This window comes from Gopherus flavomarginatus, chromosome 1, assembly GCF_025201925.1.
Source record: "Gopherus flavomarginatus isolate rGopFla2 chromosome 1, rGopFla2.mat.asm, whole genome shotgun sequence".
Taxonomy (NCBI): domain Eukaryota; kingdom Metazoa; phylum Chordata; order Testudines; family Testudinidae; genus Gopherus; species Gopherus flavomarginatus.
The window spans coordinates 187,004,465-187,028,054 of NC_066617.1; the positions used below are offsets into that span (position 1 = coordinate 187,004,465).

At 39.4% G+C, this 23,590-nt stretch overlaps 1 protein-coding gene across 1 annotated transcript in view; it reads left to right on the forward strand.

Moving 5' to 3' along the window:
- Positions 1 to 23,590, forward strand: part of ROBO1 (roundabout guidance receptor 1) — a 1,059,329-nt gene that overhangs the window by 882,353 nt on the left and 153,386 nt on the right. The window contains exon 5 of the mRNA XM_050962791.1: positions 13,587 to 13,744. Coding sequence (XP_050818748.1) covers positions 13,587 to 13,744 — 158 coding nt within the window. The remainder of the gene's footprint in view (positions 1 to 13,586; positions 13,745 to 23,590) is intronic.

The following is a 23,590-nucleotide window of genomic DNA, read 5'->3' on the forward strand; positions in this document are numbered from 1 at the left end:
AAGAGGAGCACCTGGTGGAGCAGAGACCAAAGGCACAGGCGCTGCGGAGGGAGATTTAAACTCAGGGAGACACAGAGAGCAGACAGGCTGCAAGTTTAAACAGCAGAGAGACTGCAACGAGTGACTGGGGAGCTCGGGGGGAGACACGGGCAAGCTTGGGGTGGGGGGTTAGGGCAGCAGGAAGACAGACTTAACCACAATTATACAGAACACAGCAAAATCTTATTTATGATCTAACTTAACCAAGACTACACAAATTAGCAAGTAACAGAACACAATGCAACAATTCTTTTTCAAACCTAACTTACAGAGCACAATACAAACAATTCTTTAAACCTAACTTAACCACAGCTATGCATAATGAAATTACAACTTATCTAGACTAAGAACCTGATTCTAATAGGTGCACCTTACACTATGCCGATTCTTTGATCGGGAGGGGGAGCAGTTCCAGAGGGCAGAGTGGTGTGTGCCCAGGGTACAGCCCCCCGGGGGTGTGTGGCTGCAGCAATGGGGCGGCTGCAAGCCGGCGGCCCAGGGTACAGTCCAGGAAGGCACAGCTTAGCAGTGGCACAGGCTTATTTTTAGCAGCCAAGGCGCTGCGGAGCAAGAAACAGATTACAGATACAGACCAAGGAGTTAGCTTGGGTCTGTCTGCTGGGGAAACAAGGCCAGCAGCTAGGACAGGGGGAGTCTGCAAGAGGGAGTTCTTACTAATCCCCAGGACAGCAGCAAGCACAGAGGCAGGAACAGCAGTAGCATCGGAGGACGGAGAGAGGACTCGATTCGCTTACAATAATCAGGAGATCGCCAGGCACAAATTCGTTGTTCGTGGGAGGGGAGTTTAAAAATGGGGGTATGCTCAAAAACAAACAAGAGCGGGGAGAGGGCCCCCCAAAGACCCCTAGCTGATCAGACAAGGTGGCAAAGCAAGGACCTTGTCCGAGGTCTGATCAGAAAATGTCCGGCTTTAAAGGCAAACTCAGGCAGTTTCCCACCAGTACTTTTGATTGGCTCCTCTTGATACAGGGGAGGAGAGAAGGCAGGGAAAGGCTGCAGGTAAGCATAGGCATGTCTGGGCATGTTCTGAGCCACAGGTATGACTCATATGCTTAATTAGTTGGCCACTTCAGGTCTTGCATTTCTGGGCAGCGCCCCCCACACCGAGCCCGGGTCTGAACAAAGGAGCCAAACAACGAAGCAAGAAGCCCCCTCCCTAGGCAGAGCAATGGCTCCAGTTAGTCTGTACAAGCCATTCCTATGAATAGGGCTGTGACTTTAGTTAGCACAATGGCTGGGAGGGGCGGCCCCACAGGACAAACAGAAAGGAGAGGGGAAAAAGGAATGCAGCAGGGGGACAGCTGTAACAGACAGTTACAATTCTAAATTCAGACTTGGTGAGTTTGCTGATGTCCAATGCATCATAGCACAGTGTTCTTCTTGTTGCAGCTAGTGACTTCATTGCTTGTTGCAATATAATACACTGATCCTTATAATTAGTAATCAGGGCCACCCAGAGGATTCAGGGGGTCTGGGGCAAAGCGGGAGAGCTGCGGCCAGGGCCGGTGCAAGGAAGTTTCACGCCCTAGCCGAAACTTCCACTTTGTGCCCCCCCCCCGCCCTGTGTCAGCTCTCTGTCTCCCCCCCCGCCCTGAGATGCCTCCCCCATGACAGCTCCCTCCCACCTTGAGGTCCCCCCAAGTATAGCTCCCTCCCCCGGGGAGCTATGCGGCACCTCCCCACTTCAGGTCACCTCTGCTCCGCCTCCTCCCCGAGCACACCACTCCCACTCTAATTCTCCTCCCAGGCTTGCTGCACCAAACAGCTGATTGGCACTGCAAGCCTGGGAGGCGGGAAAAGTGGAGCAGCGACCGCATGCTCGGGGAGGAACGCTGTAAAAAAAAAAATTGGGGGCACCGCTTTTTGGCGCCCCCAAATCTTGACGCCCTTGTCAACTGCCTAGTTTGCCTTAATGGTAGCACCAGCCCTGGCTGCAGTGCTTGTACTTACCCAGCGGCAGTCCAGATCTTTGGCAGCATTTCAGTGGCGGGGGGCCCTACAGTCGCTCTGCGTCTTCGGCAGCACTGAAGGGCCCTCCGTCGCTGAAAGGCCGCCGAAGACCCAGAGCGACAGGAGGGCCCCCCGCTGCCGAAATGCCGCCTAGGACCCAGACCACCGCCGGGCCAGGGCTCGCAGGGCCCTTGCCAGGCCTGGGGCCTGGGACAAATTGCCCCACTTGCACCCCCCCCCGCCCCCCCGGGCAGCCCTGTTAGTAATGCCTCCAATTAATCTCCTTTCGAGATGATTTGGGTTTAAATTTAAGAGTTTTTGTTGTAAATCATGAAGATGTCTGTTCACATATTTTTCAAATTTTGGACAATAGTAAATTAAATGTATCAGACTGAGCATTATTTATCTACATAGAAACACCAAAGATTCATACTTTAGAATGTGACTGAGTGGAACAAACATTCTTCTGGACCATTCGGAATCTCACTCAGAACAGTTAATTGCATTACATGGAGGCTTTATTTTCTCTAGCACAATTATTCCATTCTTTTCTGAAACCTGTATAAAGACATATCTTCCATTTTCTCTGCAGACTCTGTCTAGCCCTGTGTACTTAGCATCATACAATGTCACATTAGTTTTGGATGAAACAGAAAGATTTCTGTATAAGTACTGCAATGGTTTGATAGATTGCCCATCTCTTTAGTGTGTACATATGTAGGTTAGTTAGAAGATCTTTTACTGACTGTTATCTAAACCAGCAAGAAAAAGAAATTAGACAAATTCCTTTTTTTTAAACTTGGTTTAAAAAAGTTTTAAAAGTACATGACATATTTGACATAAATGACTTTGACACAAGTTTGTATAATTGTTTTTACTGAAGGATTTTTCCTTGGCCAATTATTGTTAATGTACATTTTTATTAACTTAGAAGACAAAAAACAAGATAGTACCACTATTAGAATGAAAATGTGTCCATCCAGTTGGACTTTCCTGTTTATAAGTGAACTAAAAGTCTGCTATAGAACTAAAATATTTTTCTCTAAAATTGTCTACAGCTGTGGTGAGAAACCAAAGTCTAGTGAGATTATTAGTCCCCTGTAATAGACTAAACTTTTAAAAAGAGATAGTAACAATTCAGCAAAATTTTTGAGTAGTGTTATCTGACCATAGTCCTAGATGCCAAGAACTTCTGAATTCTAGTCCTAGCTCTGTCATTAAAATGTCGGGTGGTTTCAGACCAGTCACTTAACGTGACTTTCTGATTGATATTTCCACTTTCTGATTGATATTTGAGGCTTGATCTCTGGCTAAAGATGACATGGGGGAAAGTTTGTGCAACAGTATTTTGGCTGTCTGAATATGCCAGTGAAAATATACTTTAAAATAATAAATATACTGTATTTTTGGACTGCTTTAGCACCAGAATGAAGACAGAGTTAAAATATAAGATGGAAACAGTCCTTTTTCAGGAAAAGTGGCATTGATCATGGTGGTATAAATTGCTTCTTATTTGGTGGAATTATGAACAACTGAAATTTGCACACTGAAATTAAGTACCAGGCTATAATGGCTGCAGAGTGAAAATTTTTGTGAAGGCATTCAGTGCATGAGGGTAGGGCTTCTCAGCATGGTATCATAATGCATATGCACAAGGGGGCAGTTAGAGTTGCCCAATGCAACATTAATTTTGTCATCTCCTTGCTTGTGGATGCTTAAATGTTCTTTCGTAACATGATTTTAATGCAGGATTTCATTGTTTTAAATAAATAGAATTCTGTATAACACTTTTAGCTTCTTCGGGATAAAAGGATAAAGACACGCGTGTTGATAAGTAGACCTGCTGCTTAAACTGCTAATGTGCAAACAAAATAACTCAAAGTATCAAACTATACCTAGGAATCAGTAGATAATCCTCACTTTCCCTTTTTCTTAGGGGCTTTGGCACTGTTGTTTTCTCACATTTGTTCTAAGAGATTTTTTTTCCTTTTTATTAATAGTGGGAAATACATACATACAATGATGTTTCTGTTGAGGGCCCTCATCACTCCTCTTTCTCACACAGAAGGTGCTCTTTACTCATGGAACTGGCCTTGTGGAATGTAGAAGACAGGCAGTGCCATCTTGGTGGCATTTCTCTTCACGTTTTACCTCTTTGTTCTTTGGTAGCACCATCTAATGGAAGTGGCAGGACTGGAGAGGCCTGCAGTAACTTAAGATGCTTCCCAGCTTGGACTTCTTTCTCTCCTCTTCCTTCCTACTTGGCTGGTAGTCCAAGGTATCTAGAAGTTTGTGAAGAATTTGGTGTCCGAGATCCTACAGGTTCAGTGCTGTGGAGAGGGGCAGTGGGAGGTAGCTGAGCCACATTTCAGAGGATGAATGTCCTTTTTTGAGGAATTCCCAAAGATCCTTGGTTGTGGGGGTGGAAATCCTGACTTTCTTAATTGTCTGAGGGGATACAAGTCCTGCTTGTTCCTAGATAGGAGAATTCACATGAAATTTCAAGTTTCAGCTGAAATTTGTTCCACTTCTTTGTATGGGTTATGCTTGCGTCCCATTGTTGTGGCTCAGTAATTACTTTTAACTATTTAAACCATCATAAGCCTTACCCTCCCAAAAAAGTGTAAATTGGTCTTCTTGTCAATGTTTATGGTCACATCAAAAAAGTTCTCTTTTGAATATAAAAAGATACAAACTGTACAAGAATTCCAAAAGAAGCTATGTAAAATAAAGTAAATTGCCAGGTTTACAAAAAGAAAGAAAATAGCAACCCTAGATATTAAGCCAAAGTAAGGGTAATCTTTCCTATGCTAGATCATACCATGTGGAATCTGGCGGTATTGGAAGGAATTGCATTTTAGATTCAGTCAATCAAGTTAATAATCAGGACTGTACTCCTTATCTATTTTCTGTTCTTGTCATTGACCTAAGGGATGTGTCTCTGTATGCAGTCCTTTGCCCCAGGCATCACAGATACATCAGTGTTTAATTAGGATTGCCACTGTTACAATATGTCTTTTTCAGCACATCAGGTATGTGTCTTACAGGAGCTATATCTGCTCCTAATATGACTTATACTTGGCCACTTAATTGGCTCCCAGTTCATCATAATTGATTTAAACATTTTGATTTCCACACAGTGGGATAGTACCATCTTATTTGTCTAAAAATCTGTCTGGACAAACTCAAAACCTCTGTGTTCAAATAATATCTAAGACCAGATTGACCTGTTGGTTGACTAGGTACTATGGTGTTTTGTGTCTGTCATCTGGAACTTTCTTCCAAGAATCTTAAAAAGTCCTCTCTGAGTATTTTTTCAAGTGTGGGGTTGAGTATTTACCTTCTGAATACGCAGAGTATTCAGCGTGGTTGTTCTATAATGGTGTAGACAAGGTATGTTTTAAATTAGCAAGTGTGCTGAATTCCTTCTCATCTGTTTCTTTAGGACATTCTTCATGTAATACTATGATTTTTTTGTATTCTAACCCTCACCCAAATACCTGCAAATCAATTTTAAATTAGTAGCACTGTGCATTTATCTTTACGCTATATTTAACCTTTTGGGAACTGAAAAATTTGCCAGCTATCATAGCCTCCAATAACTGGGAAGATTTGCCATCACTTAAGCATGTTTTTTTTTACCCTGTACTTAAAATAAGAAATAATTTTATTAATTGGAAATGGTGACCTAGTTATGGTAACCATGAACAGTACTGATTGATACAAACAATAAATAATACCGTTTGTATTCTTAAGCATAATGATTTTGGATGTCTGAGTTTTGGAGTGCCTGATTTGAGTCATTGGACTTTGAGTCACCTTAAAGAAATCTGATTTTTATAAATTTATAAGCACTCATCCTTAGCAAACCAGATCCTGTTCAGGTGTTTCAAGTTGGTCACCCCAAAAATGAGGTACCCTGGCACGTTTGAAAAATCTGGCTTTGATTTATAAATGCTGTAGTTCTGCCAGATTGTCTAGAAAATTAGAGTTATTTGTTCATATTATACATTGCTAATAACAGACCCTAAAACATTGTGAGTTTTTACATCATTCTATGCTAAATAAACTTCACCACAGTTCTAAGGAGATTGCCCAATTTGGATTCCATTTTGATTGAGTAAAGGGTTATTTGACCTATATTAGAGCAAGGTATTTTGTATGCTAAACCACAAACTTGTTCCTTGAGCATCTGCACTGTGAAGAAAATGTATTCTTTTGTTGAATAATGGGCATGTAGGTACATTTCTCAAGTGAATAGCAATTAAAGCTATTGTACCATTTCCCCAAAAACACTCTCTCTCTCTCTCTCTCTCTCTCTCTCTCTGTAATATAAAAAGCTGAAATAATACAGTACCTATTAGCATAACACTGAGGTCTGTAAAGACTTAAAAACTACTAGTGTTTAAGAAAATAAGTGATCTTACTATATGCACATTATAATGTCCACCAGAATTTTAAGGAGGTGTAATTTAAAGTTTAAAAATAAAATGTTGCATGTTATATGAAAGGGTGGAGTGAAAAAGGATATAATTATAGAAGACAGCTCCTAAGTTCATTCAGCATCAAATTAGAAAGAAAATAACAGCTCTATTTGAAACTCTTCTTATATTCATTAACTCTGAATTTCTTCCATTGAGACACCATGGGTGAAGTGTTTATCAATCAACTGTTTAAACTGAGTTGGTTGGCCATTGTGGTGGCAGAAATGAAAAAAGAATGATATGGTGTCTCTTGCTGCTGCTGTTTGTTTCAACTTTGACTTTGTTCAACTAAGCTTATACAGTGATCTGGTGCTGACTCTGCTGCTGGCAGTAGAGATTCAGCATGATGATATTTCTAATTCATATTAAGAGAATTAATATGTCTGAATACCAGTCAGATGTTTGTTTTTAAAAACTTGAAGTTCGATGATGTGAACATTAGCTTAAAAACTGATATTCTATAACCAAAGAAAATGCATTCTCTTGCAGAGAAAGAAATGGTTTTGCAAACCAACTCAGTGTAAGCTCCTAATACAGTGATGTAGCAAGGTCTACCACAATCCTTAGATGTATTTAACAGGTGATATTACCTCTGTAGGCAGTATCAATGAGACCATGGATGGAATTCAGGTGTCCAGTTTTTCAACCTCCTTTTTGAAGTGTGGATAGGGTCCAAGAAGATGAGTGATCTGGAAAACACACATTTATCAGATATGATAGTAAAGTGCTCTCTAGTCCTGCTTCCAACTGCTGGAAGATGAAGTCAGAAAACTTTAAACTAGAAATAAGATGCACATTTATAATAATGAGGATAATTAACCACTGGAACAGATTACCAGGTGATGTAATTTTTTCTTCAATTGGGCTTTTTAAATCAACAGTGTCTGTCTAAAGACAGTCTAGTTCAATGAGAGGTGTTGAGCATAAGAAGAATCACTAAGTAAAATTATGTGTGATGCAAAGTAATCATAATGGTCCTTATAATGGCCTTAAAATAATGAATCATTAATCAAACCTTTTCCTCTCGTTCCATGTTAACAACCATGTCACACAATTAACTTCAGTGAAGTCACTCCCAATTTATACTGCTGTGAAGAGAAAAAAAAATCAACTGCTACATACTTCAGAGTGTCACTTCCTGCAATGAGATTTTTTCTTTTCCATTCAGCCCAAAGGTTTCATTACCCCTTCTCATTTCCCTGTGTTTTTGAGGGAGTTTGTTTTTTCCTTTAACTCTCTGTTGCTGAAGGGAAACTATCCTTGTAATTTAGTTTCAAATATGACATTCCCTGGATTTTTAAATGTCAAACTTTTGGTCAAAATGGAGACAAGTGACTAAATTTAGGTTACTACTACCTAGGATTGTGAACTGCTCTAGACCTACCTTCCAACATACAGAGTTTCAAAGATGCTAACGTGTGACTGGGGATCCCACAACTTTGATAGTCTTGGGAATTCCTTTGATGCATTGCACCTTATTTGTAGTGACATGCAGTGCAATAACAGACAACAACTTTCAGCCTGATTCACCAAGGAACCTAAATATGTGTCTAGCTCAGCGGCCCCGTCGAAAAATTGTGTTCAAGTTATGTGCATGTTTAAATACCCTTGCTGAACTGAGATCCTGAACTCTGGAGGCACCAATAGGTGCAGCATCTGATTTGAAGTGCTGTGGCACCTGATGAGTGATGTCACACATTCAACCCAGTCAGAAATGCCACCTTTTGGGGTTCAGCAAGCTGGAAAATTAGCATAGTAAAACATTCAGTAGGTAGGTAGGTGTGGGATCATTGCTGGCCCCTAAAAAAGGAAAATGGGGTAGGAGAGCAGTGATTGCTCTCCAACCTAAAGAGTGTTTAAGGGAATGTCCTTGCAGCTAAAAAAGCTGAGTTTTTCACCTCAAAGTAATTAATGTCCATTAGCAATCCAGAGGTAAAAACACAGTGAAGACCAGGCACTTCAGTTTTGCTGTGAAGTAAACAACTCTATACCCTGGCCAGGGGTTGACCTTGGCAAGTTTACCTCCCAGTAAAACTTAAAGTGCCTTAGCTTCACTGATTTTTACTTTAGTTAGCTAATACTCATTAATTATCTAAGCTGAAAAACAGCTTTTTTAGCTGTGAAGACAAGTCCTTAAACTAACAAAGATAGATCACATAGTGACTACTCACAATGGACTGCTCATAAACAACCTACAAATGAGTAACTCTTTATAGAAATTGTTCCTTGAATGATTTCAGATACTGATACGTTTGAGGAAAATTGCAAGATGCTGGTGGAAAAGTTGAAAACAGATTCAAAATATTCAGGATAAATAATTGATACTGGTTTTCTCAATCCTGATTATTATTAATCATTCTTAATGAAGTTATCTGTTTAAAAGTTTTGAGCATCGTACATGTTTACCTTATAAGAGTAAAGAGATTTTCTTAATTTTTCAATATTTTCCCCATTAAATTATGCTTGTTTCTGAAGTTTTGTTTCATGTAGTATTTTATCATTCCACATAAGAGACAAAGAGAAATTACTTTTGGTAATACACAGATATACCTTCGTTTTATCAGAGGAAAATGTAAAATGAAGCATTGTTTTTAATGTTACAAGAATAAAAATTAAAATAATGAAGACTTCAAACATCAAATTCATACGACGACAAGCTTTATAAAAAAGACATGTTGAAACAAAGCAGTGTAATGGATTTTTAAAATTGTATTGCTTGGACATAGTGAAGCTTCTGTTAGCACATTTTTGTTTGAGCTGAGGAAACCTGCTTGTTAACTGAGACCTGTTTCTTTTCAAAAGCATTGGTAAGGGAGTGACAGTTATTTTAGTGAAGAGAAACTCTCCATGTTAAATTGCCATATGATTCTTAAATAATCCAAAACAGACTTTTATTTTTGTAGGAACATAGGATGATGACTTTACAAGGAAAGCAAAATCATATTAATCAGGAACGTGGATTATGATTTATCTTTTCATAATTTAAAATCAAATTGTGGATTTTACCACAGTACAAGGAACTTTTTTATAGTGTCCACCTTGAAAGAGATGAAATAATTAGGATCCTGTTGTTGTTGAGAGATTTTTACTATGAGTAGAGGATTTGCATACCAAGTAGCATTTCTGAGGGTTCACGCCTCCCATCTCCTTTGTAATTTATTCCAACCACTGTCTGACCCTTGGTGTGTGTGGGGGGGCCAGGACATATTGGTTGGTCAGGGCATCCTGAACCAGTCATGGCCCTCTGAACAACCAGCATGGACCATTTGATGATGAAGCATTACTATGCTATGGGACATTAGTTAAACCCGCCAGTAAAGGCTGCTTGCTCTTGTTCTTTGAGAGTAGAGTGTTAGCCATTTCAGATCTGAATCAAATGGCCAGCACTGGGATGACAAATGTTGTTTTGAAGTTTGGACTATGATTGGGAACCACTGGACTATTGTTTAATTTGTTTTGAGGAGGTTGTCTACAGTCCAGAAAGCAATCTCAGATTTGTTTCATTGTATGAGCACCCTACATACCATTTGTACTATTAACGCCACATCCTCCGGCTTAGTGTAGAGCTTAGTACAGCTCTGTGAGTAACTTTTTTTTTTTTTTTTTTTTTTTGGTTGGCTGGCAGTTTCAAAAAATCAAGAAAAAAAATTCAGGTTGACTGGAAAAGTTTTTTTTTTTCAAAATTTCTGATGAACTAAAAAGCAAAAACAAAAATGGTTCAAATGAAATGGCTTTCAGGTTTCATTTAACCCAAAGTACTACATTACATTTCAAATGTGAGTGTTTACATTTTATGAAAAATAAAATGTAAATACTCACATTTGAAATGTAATGTAAGTAAATTTTCAAATAAAAAGTCATTTGAAACTGAAAAAATGCAACATTTTGTTTGGAAAATGTCAAAATGAAACATTTTGATTTTTTTTGAAATTTTTTACACAATTTAGTGAAACTGACATGAATTTGCAAAAGTGTTTCGAGATCTGCATTTTTCACAAAAAAAAAAACCAAACCAACCAACCAAAAAACATTTAGAATGATTTTTGCCCAGCTCTAGTAATCAGAGTAAAACTTGAGAAGAAAATAACGGGTGATGTGTATCTGAACATGTTGTTGAGGACTTACACAAATGTATTATGCCTCTACTTAACTGTGTTGGTTGTCAATAAAAAATTACCCTCAAGTGATTCCTAATTATTTTTCTATTGCTTATGCCATAGGATAAATTCTATACAGGAGGTGTAATTGTTTTGTTGACTACAAAATACAAGACTTCTGGATTTGACTTGAGACTAGACTTATCAAAGCTGTTCCTGTCACTGATTAAATTCAACAAGTAACTTCAGAGAGCCTCATGCAGTCCAGTGAAGTCAGAGAGTTTTCTTGCTGTGCACGGAGCACAGGATCACAGTCATTGTTTGCTGTACTTCAACATTTTGTTAAATACAATATGAATGAAAATCACCAATAATGGTTCTTAAATTCTGGAATGTTTTTCTTCATAAAGATTCTACACGTTAATGTATGAAAATTATCTCCCTGTTTTAGTTGCCATTTTTTCCCCAAAACGATTTTGTTCTTGGAAAATAAGATGCACATGGTGAAATTTGACCCTTTGATAACTGAAAGCACATACTGTACTGGATTATAAAGTATACTGCTAATATATCTTCAAAAGGAAATATATTCTTAATTTACAGTGAGCCTTGACTATAAAGGACAGTGAAGAAAAATTGCTTTTTCAGCAAGAGATGAAGTCTTTAAATTGATAACTTTATGCAAGATTGCCAGGGCCTGAGGCAAAACTGCAGTATGTATCTACTTTACAGCTGCAAAAATAATTATGTGACCGCTATCTGTGAAGTAATCTTTAATGGATTACTTTTTGTTAGCTTTTCATTATGTAATGTTAGAGCCAAAATAATTCATAGCAAATGGAAAAAAAATATTTTGATGTTTCTATGGCCTGGACCTTTGATGTCCTCCTAAGGTATTTTATTATGTGTTGGTTAATTTGTGAAAAGGTCTCAACTTACAGAGAAGGTACTGCACTTGTAAAGCTGATCTAAGCCTAACAAATGTACAAAATTACTCAAGTAATTTGCTTTTATTAGGCAAGTATTGGACTTCTTTGTTGCTTCAAAGGTGCTAAAACCATCCAAGGTACTGTCTAATAGGTTTTCATCTTAGATTTATGAGCTCCTCCAGACTTGAGAAGCACTTAAGGTTTGTTTAGATCATTTCACTTGATTTTTTTTTTTTTAATTTTACAGCACATACTTTTAACTATCTCTTCACTTTATACTAGTGATATAATCTTGGGAACTAAGAAGAGGCTCCATACTCAGATTCTTAGTACAGCTCTTGTATTATGTCCACTCAAAAAAGACATATTGGAATTGGAAAAAGTTCAGAAAAGGGCAACAAAAATAATTAGGGGTATGAGGAGAGATTAAGAAGATTGGGACTTTTCAGCTTGGAAAAGAGACGACTAAGGGGGAGGTATGATGGAGGTCTATACAATCATGACCGGTGTGGAGAAAGTAAATAAAGAAGTGTTATTTACTCCTTCTTATAACACAAGAACTAGGGGTCACCAAATGTAATTAATAGACAGCAAGTTTAAAACAAACAAAAGGATGTATTTCTTCACACGATGCATGATCAACCTGTGGAACTCTTTGCCAGAGGATGTTGTCAAGGCCAAGACTATAACAAAAAAGAACTAGATAAGTTCATGGAGGATAGGTCGATCGATGGCTATTAGCCAGGATGGACAGGGATGATGCCCCTAGCCTCCGTTGGCCAAAAGCTGGGGAATGGGCGACAGATGATTTGATGATTACTTGTTCTGTTAATTTCCTCTGGGGCACCTGGCATTGGGCACTGCCGGAACACAGAATACTGGGCTAGATGGACCTTTGATCTGACACAGTCTGGTCGTCAGGGCCGGCGCAACCCATTAGGTGACCTAGGCTGCCGCCTTGAGCGCTAACATTTGTGGGGGGTGACTGCGGCAGCCGGATCATCCGCTGCCTCTGTTGGGGGCAACATTTCGAGGGCAGGACCTTCCACTGCCTATCGGGGGTGGCATTTCGGGGGCGGGACCTTCCACCGTCCAGGGCGGCAAAAAAGCTGGTAGTGCTCCTGCTGGTCATTCTTATGTAATAAAACTTTGGTGTTGCAAATTAACTCTTCTGCATTTACATACCTTGCTGTTAATGAGGGCTATAAGTTAGTTTTAATTTAAAAATGGTGTAGCTTTTTGTTTCTGTTGCCTTTATGGTCTTGTCTTTGGAGAGGTGGAAAAAGAAGCAGGTTCTAAAATGAAAAGTGGCAGCGGTCCAGATTCACCTCTCATTAAAATAATGGCCAAAAATTCTTATTGACTTCAGCAGTAACAATATCAAGCCTGTGTCCATTACACTGTGCATCTAGTGTATGTGGAAGGTTTTGGGTTATGTACGATTTTAAGAGTGTATGCTAAATAGCTTCCAAACTCCTCCTTGCTACATTCAGCCCGTGGTACACATTTAGCTTTCACACCATGCTGATAGACATTTTCGTGCTTCCAAAACTTAGTTCTGACTGGTGGAAATTCAAATAAAAATAATCAGAGTGTTATAAGGGGCAAAGAAGAGAAGAGGTGGCAGTAGAAGCAACTGAACTTACTGAAGGTTTACTATCTCCCAACTCCCAAGTTGTTGGGAGTTGGAGAGGAGATAATGAGCTGCTCTGGAATATCAGTCCTTGAATTAGGGACAGAGAGTCCCGTGGCACCTTATAGAAGTATTGGAGCATAAGCTTTTGTGGGTGAATACCCACTTCATCAGTCGCATGTCCTTGAATTGCCATTTTAGACAAATAAAAATGACGTGTCCTGCCCCTGAAAACAGATGTAACCTGGGTAAATTTCTATGTAAAAAATTGTGACACTGTTTCAAAGTCCACAAAGAGAAAATATCTGTGTTAATTGTTCAAAGTCCTAACAAAAACAATGACTTGTTAAAGTGGCCATTAGAAGCCAAAGATTTTTGCTGTCTGGTGTGCACTGATGTGTCAGTAATGACTTTTTTGTCTTCACTCTTTCAGTATTACGAGATGACTTCAGACAGAACCCTTCTGATGTAATGGTAGCTGTGGGTGAACCTGCCGTGATGGAATGCCAACCCCCAAGAGGCCATCCAGAACCTACTATTTCATGGAAAAAAGATGGGTCCCCACTGGATGACAAAGATGAACGAATTACAGTAAGTGTAAAAACCTGACATTTGAGAATACTTATCCTTCCCCCTTTCCATTCACATCATTCCTCAGCAAAGGACGCTAATCTACCCCTTATTATTGTGTTGAGCTGCAGACCTTTAGCCCCTCTGTCTTCCTGCCCCTCTGTTGCCTTCCCTAAATGTTGCAGAGGATGCATCTCATTTGCACAAAGCTGGAAATGTGTCCTGTCTAACTTCAGACTTATACTGTTTAACTGTGTGCTGTGCATTTCTATTTGTTAGAGTGATCATATGCAACACACTCCATCCCCCTGCTTGAGAGGAGAGCTGGCCGGAGAATGAAAATCCCTTCCTAAGAAAAATGTTGCATTTTTACAAACAATTTTCATTCCGAACTGGGATTAAATTTCAAAACCACAATATTTTTCATGAGAAAGGAACGTGCGAAGTGAGTCTGACATGACTCTTCTAGTCTGGTTGCCGGAGAGGTTAAGCTCCCCATCTCTCTGCTTCTCTGGGTGCTAGAGTTGTGGGAAGGCGGGGAGGCTGAGTCTCTGGGTTCTGTACCTCTCTGGCTGCCAGAGCTGGGAGGCTGGCACTTAAGTGACCTCACCATGGTAGCCCTCCTAGATGCTTGTCTCAGTCTCTGCAGGTGGACAGTGAGGGAGCTGCCATTTTGATTTCCCCAGTGGAAAATTGAAAATTTTCAACAAAACTCAAATTTTCCTGGGGAAAATTTCAGTTTTCAGAAAAAAATATTTTTGTCAAAAAAAAAAAAATTCTAAAGAAAATGTCTGACCATGTCCATTTGAGAGTTATGTTGCAATCTGTAGCTTGTGAAAATAAAATTGATCACATTTTCCACTATCGCATAATCTTTGTCTTTTGATTACTATTGGTATCTAGGCTCCATAGTGTTTTCTTTCAAGCTAAATAATACTTCACTGGTAAAGGTGAACCATTAGTAGTATAGGTGAACCATTTATTAAATTCCTTTGAAATGTCTCTGATATACTTCCCACAGCAGAGTTATGGAATGGATTAGAAAGTGTAATAAGGTGTTTGGGACAAAATCACATTTCTTTAGGGAGATAATAGCTTATTCTGCTTTCTGGAGGAAAGCTCTCTTCTCATTAGAAGTGTTTTCATATGATTATGTAGGCTGAAGCGTGCAATGCACGAGTTATTCTTGAGTATGGTAAAAGCAAATCTGAAAGCTATCATTCTTTTAATTTTGACATGCAAAACCATAAACAATTGTGCCTAACTGGCTTTTAGTAATGCTAATGCATAAAGAATTCAGAAATCATTTATATGCTGCGAACATGGTGATCCAAGACATCGCTCTCTATGGTTGGAAATAGCAACATCTGAAAATATACTTCTTATAAGATCATCTCTGCATTATGTGAATTACTAGTGTTAAGCTGATGTAAAACACTGGAGATATACTGTTTATACCTTCATCACCTGCTGAAATGAATGACCACTGTAGGAAATGAACACACAAAACCCCGGCAACTAAGGTTCAAAATGACAGCCACTTTTTGAGATCTAAATTGTTTGGTTTTGTTTTCCTTCCTAGGGGCAAAACAAAGCTTCACTATTTAGTACCATAGATTTACACACCGAGAAACAGCTGGGTACAATGATGGGTGTGTTTTCAACCACATAACTATAAAATTAAAAATACTTTATAGAAATCTGGGCTAGATTCACAAAAAGACTTGTATGTCTAACTGCTACTTTAAGTGCCTGAATCCCAGACTCAGGCCCCACTGGGATTCACAACCAACCCCTGTCAGCTGCAGCCAAATCATTTAGGTGCATAAAATGTTTGCATTTAAAGATCCCTATGTTTCTGCCTCTGAGCCTGTGCACTGCTGCGCCAAGCCAGGTTCCTGACACCTACTTCCCAGAGTGATAACCTAACTGGGGGGGAAGATAGGTATTCCTGTGACTGATTCGTCTATGAGGCCCGATCTGGTAAGCGTGTTCAGGCTTTGTCTACTCTAGATGAGCCTCTGTAGATGAGTTTACACAAAATGGTGAAGAGTTGGGGGTGGAGGAGCACTTGGCACCTCCCATTGATTAGCTTAGGGGAGAAGCCACCTAGCATGTTGGCTTTAGTGCAGCGTTTCTCAAATGTGGTCACCATGTCTGCATGCGGCTTACCAGGGTATTTTTTCTACAGCCACTACAGCTTCCTAGGTGGAAACGGGCATAGGGGAGGGTGTCATAAACAGATGGTTAAGGGTTAATGTCTCTTTTGCCTGTAAAGGGTTAAGAAGCTCAGTGAACCTGGCTGACACCTGACCAGAGGACCAATAGGGGGACAAGATACTTTCAAATCTTGGTGGAGGGAAGTCTTTGTGTTGTTTGTTTTGTTTGTTGTTCGCTCTTGGGGCTAAGAGGGACCAGATGTACACCCAGGCTTTCCCAATCTTTCTGAATCAGTCTTTCATGTTTAAAAATAGTAAGTAGTAGTCAGGCAATGCGTATTAGTCTTATGTTTGTTTTCTTAACTTGTAAATGTGTCTTTTTGCTGGAAGGATTTTTACCTCTGTTTGCTGTAACTTTGAATCTAAGGCTGGGGGAGGAGTCCTTCTGGTCTATATGAATCTGAGTACCCTGTAAAGCATTTTCCATCCTGATTTAACAGAGATAATTTTTACCTTTTCTTTCTTTAAAAAAAAGCTTTCTTTTTAAGAACCTGATTGATTTTTCCTTGTTTTAGAATCCAAGGGATTAGGTCTTAACTCACCAGGGATTGGTGGGGAGAAAAGGTGGGGGATGGTTAAATTCTCCTTGTTTTAAGACCCAAGGGGTTTGGGTCCTGGGTTCCCCAGGGAAGGTTTTGGGGGAACAGAAGTGTGCCAGGTATAGACTTCTGGCTGGTGGCAGCATACCACATTTAAGCTAGTAATTAAGCTTAAAAGTGACCATGCAGGTCCCCACTTCTTGAACCCTAAAGTTCAAAGTGGGGAAGAAACCTTGACAGAGGGGCAAAGCAGTGGCCCCTCCTTGCAGCACCCAGCTGTTGCTCCTGGCTGCCTTGGTGTTTGCTAGCACTGCCAGAAGGAGAATAGCAGCTGCAGCCTCCTGGGGGCTCTGGGCAGCACCTCTGCAGATGAATGAGGCCAGTGTGTGTGTTCAGTGGGCTTCGGCTCAGCAATGGATGGTGGACACATTCTGAGGCCACCAAAAAAATTGTTCTGAGAACCCCTGCTTTAGTGAATCCTATTATAAGGCACCTATCTCTCTCCAATCATTGTATAGGGAGTCTAGGCACCTAACTAAGGCTTTGTGAATTGCAGTGTATTTCCAGGAGCCTGAAAGTTAGGTGTGGCAACACTTAGTGTCCGCACACCTAGGTTTCTTTGTGAATCTAGCCCCATATTTATTATTTGTTTCAAAAGAAATCCCCTTAACTTAAAATGTGTGTTTGCATTTCCTTGCTGTGTAAAGTCTATTGAATTTAGGTAAGCAGATGATTAAAGCAATATTAGGTATCTCTGTGAAATGCATTCTAAGCATGTATTGTCTACTGCTACCATTCATTCTGTTGTAGGAATTTCCGGTGTTCTTTAATGTGGTGCATTTTCTTGTTGCACTTTAAAATTGCTGTTCACCCACCTGTGAGAACAAAGACACACCCAGAACAAAGGAAACATACATTAATTGGCAACACCATCTGTATTTTTGATGGTCTTAAATCTGTGCTTGTTGTGGAGGAATAGCATGCAAGTTTGTTTTTGCTTTGCGATGATTATATACTGTGCCTATTTAACTAGCATTCTTCCATCACTCCACCTCACGGAATCATTTTATATTTTGAGTTTGTTTTTTTCTAAAAACAAACAAACAAGAAACAGGATTTGATGTAGGTCTAGGAATAAACTTGATTCAGATACAGTACTGCCTTGTGCTGAAATGCTCATTTTGTATTCAGAGGTATAAATTAATGTTGCTGAGATGGCAAACTCCACTGAATGAATTTGCATCCTATTTGCCAGGCATTGTCTTAATCAGCACTATTAATAACATGGCATCTTTCTCATACAGACAAGTAGTTGAAAATACATTATAATTCAGATTCCCATTTCTAAACAGCTGTAAAGGAGTCTTGACAAGAAGGAAAAAATACACATTCAGTTGTATGTCTTAGCAGATTTGCAGTAAAAATGGATATTTTCTTTTTTTTGGTGGTATTTTGGAGACAAAGAGAATGGGACCAGGAATGGACAGCATGTGAAAGGAGAGAAGTAAAAGATTTGGAAAACTTAATTTAGTGAGATATAGATGAACTGAAATTCCTTATGTAGCATTATTTTATCGAAGAATAGAGTCAGAAATACCAAAAGGAATAGGTTTGAAAGCAACATTTGAAAGCACATTTGTCAGGTTTAATTGGCCGCTTCTTACCTGGCATCTTATATTTGTGCTTCCACACATGTTGGGTGAAGTCCTGGATCCACTGAAGTCAATGGCTCAACTTTCATGTCACCCATTAAAATGTCACCCGTTAAACTTCAGAAGATTGGGGTTACCTGCCACTTGTAAACACAGTGAAATTGCAGGTACATGGAAGCCAAAAGGTAAAATAGGTGAATATGTGTGTGTGTATGTATAAAACTTATGAACTTAAGAACTTATAAAAGTGCTGGTAGTAGCGGCTCCATAGTTAAGTTTCTGTCAAATTTTCAGAACTTAATAGCTTAAATCTCTTGCCATTTAAAAAAACTAGAAGTGGGAAATATTGCTGAAGCATCTGAATTTTTGAAGTCGTTATATGTGCTGTTAAGTGATAAGATATAAACAATCAAAAATTCACTCTTCTTTTGGTTTATGGGTTGGTTCATGTTACCCAAATGGACCACATCCAGAAAAGTCTTGATCCGTGAAATTCCACTTTATTACATTCCTCTAGAATCTAAAGAATTCTTTCTCATCAGTACCAACAGTACCATTCCTGGACTTGTTAGAGTGAGACTTCCCAGCCAGCAACTGATACGAGGTTTGTGGGCAATGAAAGGTCAATAAGGAACATAGGCAGTAGCTTGGCTCCTGTGACAAAATCAGAGGCAAAAGATTGAGACATCCTACAGCCCTGTAGTTAAGATTCTGTGAAATTGGTATTTGTACTGCTTCATTTAAATCTAATTTTTGGAAAAAAAACCCAAACCCCCACAGTATTACAGTGAAATAAAAATACAAGTTTATCAAGTCATGAAGTACAGTAAATGGAGCAAATACGAAAAAAGATAAGGGTAGACTGAGCTATCAGTGATAAATTATAAAAACAGACATCCTCATTGACCACAAGTGTATTGGGCTCTGCAGTTTCTGGCTCAGCTCAGCCTCTGTGTAGGCTGATCACTGTACACATTTTCCTTGTGTTGTGTGAAGAATCACAGTCTGAACATTTTGTTTACTTTATAAAGAAATCTGACCAAAAGCAATTTTCTCAGAGTATTAAAGCTAATCATGATTTCCCTAAAGTGTGTTCCTTACTCAGTGTCCAACCCTAAAGCAGGTTTGGTGAATTGTTTAATCGAGGGAGAAAAATTAATACCAGACAAATATAAACTTCAAAATACCACGTGGCCGTTTATTAACAGGGAGAAAATCACAACTTGGGCTGGGGAGGAGCACGTTTACCAACTAACAGTACTATTGGAACAAGAAACCTTTACACAACCTGAAGCAGTCTATTTACATTTATCAACAAGGAACCAAATCATTCAAAATTAACTGCCCTTTAGAAAAAAAAGTAGACGAATACACCAAATAAAATAAACTGTGTGCACACTAACCAAATACTACTATCAAATACACCAATTACCTTCAATAGGAGTTGTTACAATAGCTCAGTTCTTATATACCATAATTACACAACTCTACATCAAATAACAACATATGCAATTCTGTACCAAATAAGAGAGGGGGAAAGGAGAAGAGGCTAAGCAAAGCACAGAAAGAAAGATTAGAAAGCAAGAACCGTATTCCAGGCGCAGCTGACCAGCAGAACAGATACCAGAAGCATTCCGAATCTGTAGAAGATAACGCTGAAAAAGTAATAAAACGACACATCCCGAGCTGGCTATATCCGGAGGAGACCCCTGGCCGAAGGGATGATCAGGTCCTTCAGTCAGTCCGTGGATACTCCTACTGATCCTAGCACGAGGCATGGTTTTATTCAAAGGCCCTTTTTACACTTGTCAGGATCTGATTGGTCCCTAGCTCCTACGCCCTCCAGGTTCCGAGCTGTTTCCCCCTACGTAGATAGGATTTGCACACGGCACACTAGAAGCTGCTAGAAGCTGCACCCGGCACGCTAGCATGGTTTGCACACAGTCCTAATCTGACCGTTTGAACTGAACTATGATTGGTCAGATTGGGTCCCTTTGCCCACGGCACGCTGGTGTTATGCACACAGCACTAACCCGACCCCTGGGTTACCAGGCAAAAGAGCAGGAGACTGCACACGACACTAGCCTGACCCCTAGGTGACCAGGAAAAGAGCGGGAATAATGCACACGGCACTCTAATGTTGCACACCGCACCACGGTGTTGCACACAGTACCAGTGTGACCTCTAGATGACCGGCAATTGGCCATACAGACACCATGTTGGAAAAAGACCTTAGGGCTGCGACACTCAGTTATATAAAAGCAGATGCTTATAAATCTGGTTAATCCAGGTTTGTGTCTTCTGAATTGCAAATCTAATGTGTGCGGCAAATGTTGATCTTTAATTTAATCTGTTGCATCTAAAAATGTTTGTCATGGTGTCAGAGCAAAACTGCATAGGGGACTTTTTCTTGGAAATCAAAAATCCTTCCTGTACCATTGGAGAGCCTAACAGCTAAACTTAAATACAGCTAGGTAAATAGCTGTGGTTTCACTTTCTGAACACTTTTAAAATAAAATTTCCTTTTCAAAAGTTTGTCTTCATAAACATTCCTTGTGATTGTAGGAGAAACTACGTAAGCACCAGGATTTGAACACAACCAATCATCTTATAACTAAAATCCTCACTCCTGTCCTATCCCTGTGGGTGAGGAAGTGCTGTTATCCCTGTTTTACCACTGGGGAGCCAAAGAACAGAGAGACTAAGCATAGGCATAGTTTGACTTCTATATTTGGATGGGCAGCTCCAGTGAGGCCAATGGGGCTATATGTGTGTGTGGTCAAATTCTGTGCCTGCCTGAGGCTTGCAGTTTGAGGGACAGTGTCCTTGCCCTCCCCCAAACTATGCCTAGGAGACTAAGCGCTTACCCACAGTAACACAGGAAGTCAATAGAAGAGTAGGGTATTGAACCCAAGTCTCCTGAGTCAAAGGAAGTGCCTTCAGCACTAGCCCATGTTTCTTTTTGTTAACAAAACAGTTCAATTTACATCAAAATAGAGCATTTTTATTCTGAACTAAGACTGTCCACACAGACTTGCATCAAAATAACTAAAACCATGAATTACAAATTATTTAATTATTTTGGTCCCAGTTTCCTTACAGATAAACTCTTTTACCCGTTATGTTGCCTTTTCTTTCAGTAGCGGTTCCTCCTTAATTTATTAAGCCTCGCTAAATCACAGTAAAGTAGGGGTGAGTCTTATTATCACTGTTTTTCATATGGTAAAATGTATGGAGAGAGTTTACTTGGTAGCACAAGCCCCCAGACAGATCCTGTTTCAGATCCAGGACTGGACTTCAGGATTTTCCAGCTTCTGTTCATTTCCCACAACCCCTAGCCCAAGCCTCAGAAACACCTCCTAATTGTTCACATGAAATAAGAATGTGGATGGTGGAAAAAAGAGGGAACACTGAACAAGAAAAATTTAATATGAAGAATTCCTTTACATGTACATGAAAGAGGATGGTAGCATGTTAAAATACCTTTGCAATTGACTTAAAAAAGCAGAGCTTTTTTTATTGAAATTTGGGTGCAATACTATGAATCCAGTTTTTCCCGTTTCATATTAACTCTTGTCTATCATTTATCCTGAATCATCCTCATTTGAGTTTTTGAAAGAAAAACTTTGAGGTGGCATTCATCTTTCATTGTTCAAGATTCTCAGCTTTTAAGATCAAAGTTTCAGGTTTTCATCCCCTTTGTGTGTGGCTTTCTTGTAACATAAACATTTTTGAATGACTTAAACTCTTGTTTTAGATAAGTTGTAGCTTGAATTCTCTGTTGTTTTTATCTGACCCTTCAGTAGCATATCGGGGGATGAAACATTCTGTGTGTTTTGAAAAATATTATTTTTCCATAACTGAGTGATGAAATCTTGACAGTATGCAAAAATATGCTGCTGTGGAATGAATGACCCTTACAAAGCTACCATCCACTCAGAAATATTTTGTTCCTGTTATTAATTAGATTACTGGGAAAGGGACCTGTTAATAATTTTTTAGACTATTCACAGCATCATTGCTTTCACAGGAACAAAAATATATGAAGTAGCTGGATCCTAAGGTGATCTTTGTCATAACAACAACAAGAAAGCATTGTGCATACCAGTAAAAATAGATCACTTTCTAATGTAGGGAACTGGAGGAAGAAAAGGCAGAAATTAATCCCATCAATATCCAGAGGAATCTTTCCTTCAAAAGATAAATTGCAGTCAGGAAAGGTGCATCAAGGAGGAGGAAATTGATGGAGTAGAATTTGTGATTGTTTTTTTTTGGGAGTAATGCTTTTAACCTGTTATGTGCTAGGTTTCTGATACAGAGTGTTCCCTTAGGCTAAGTTTCTAAAACACTATCAGGGTGCAATTTTGTATTTATGTTGCGTGTGTACATATCTCCTTCCCTTCACTCTCTCTCCTGTCGGTTCTTTCTGCCTCTCCCTCCTATATTTTTATTTATTTCTTTAGAAATTATTTTCGGGAAGTTTTATTGCCGGTGTTATGCAGGAGGTCAGACTAGATGACAGTGGTTACTTCTGGCCATGAAATCTGTGAATCTTTGAATCTATTAATGCCTAGAAACGTGTAATGTGGTTTAGAGACTAGCCCCCAGTCTGAAGAACTTGTACTTCAGTGGTCTGATCCTGCAGATGCTTACTCACTGAATAATGAAAATGTTCACCTGCAGAAGTGCTTGTGGGTTTAAGTCCTAAGTATATTAATAAATAAAGGAATGGGTAAAAGGCAAGTATTTTATTTCATCTTATTTTTTTTATTATTATTTTCAGAAGGGCTTAAAGGGCAGGCATCAGTTGCAGATATTCAACCATTTCCTGTTCTCCTGGTGCCAGTCTTCTTTTCCCTGCCTCACCAATTTCCTTCCTCCTAAGTCCCCCTCACATATACTTCCTGAAAGGGCTAGCCCCTCTCTCCTCTCCTCATCTTCCTTCCTCTGCTGATCGATAGTTTTATTGTCTGCTTTCTTTGAGGATCAGGAGGAGTTATGTTAATGATTTACACTTCTTACATTTTTAACGTTGCTTCTGTTGAAAATATTACCAGGGTTATGTCTGTTAACCTGTCATGCAATTTAAAGACTGGAAAATAGTTTGGGACCAAACAAATAACACTGAAGGTAGAGGAGGATGTTTCAAATCCCGCTACTACATCTTTCATAATGTTTCCAAGATCTGACATCATCTTTCTGTCCACACTGCTAAAGCTCTAGTTCAGAGTCATCATTATCTCTCATTTTGTGCCATCAGTTTAGGTAATAACTACGTTAATACTTGTGTGGTCTGATATTCATTTTCCTCTTCCTGTCTCCCCTTTCTGTTTGTTTGTTTCAGACCCATTTGTTACGTCTTGTCTCAGATTAGACCTTAAGCTCCTCAGGGCAGAGTTGATTTTTCTTCCACATTTCTATAGTATTTACCTCAAGTAGACTCAATCCTGATTAGAG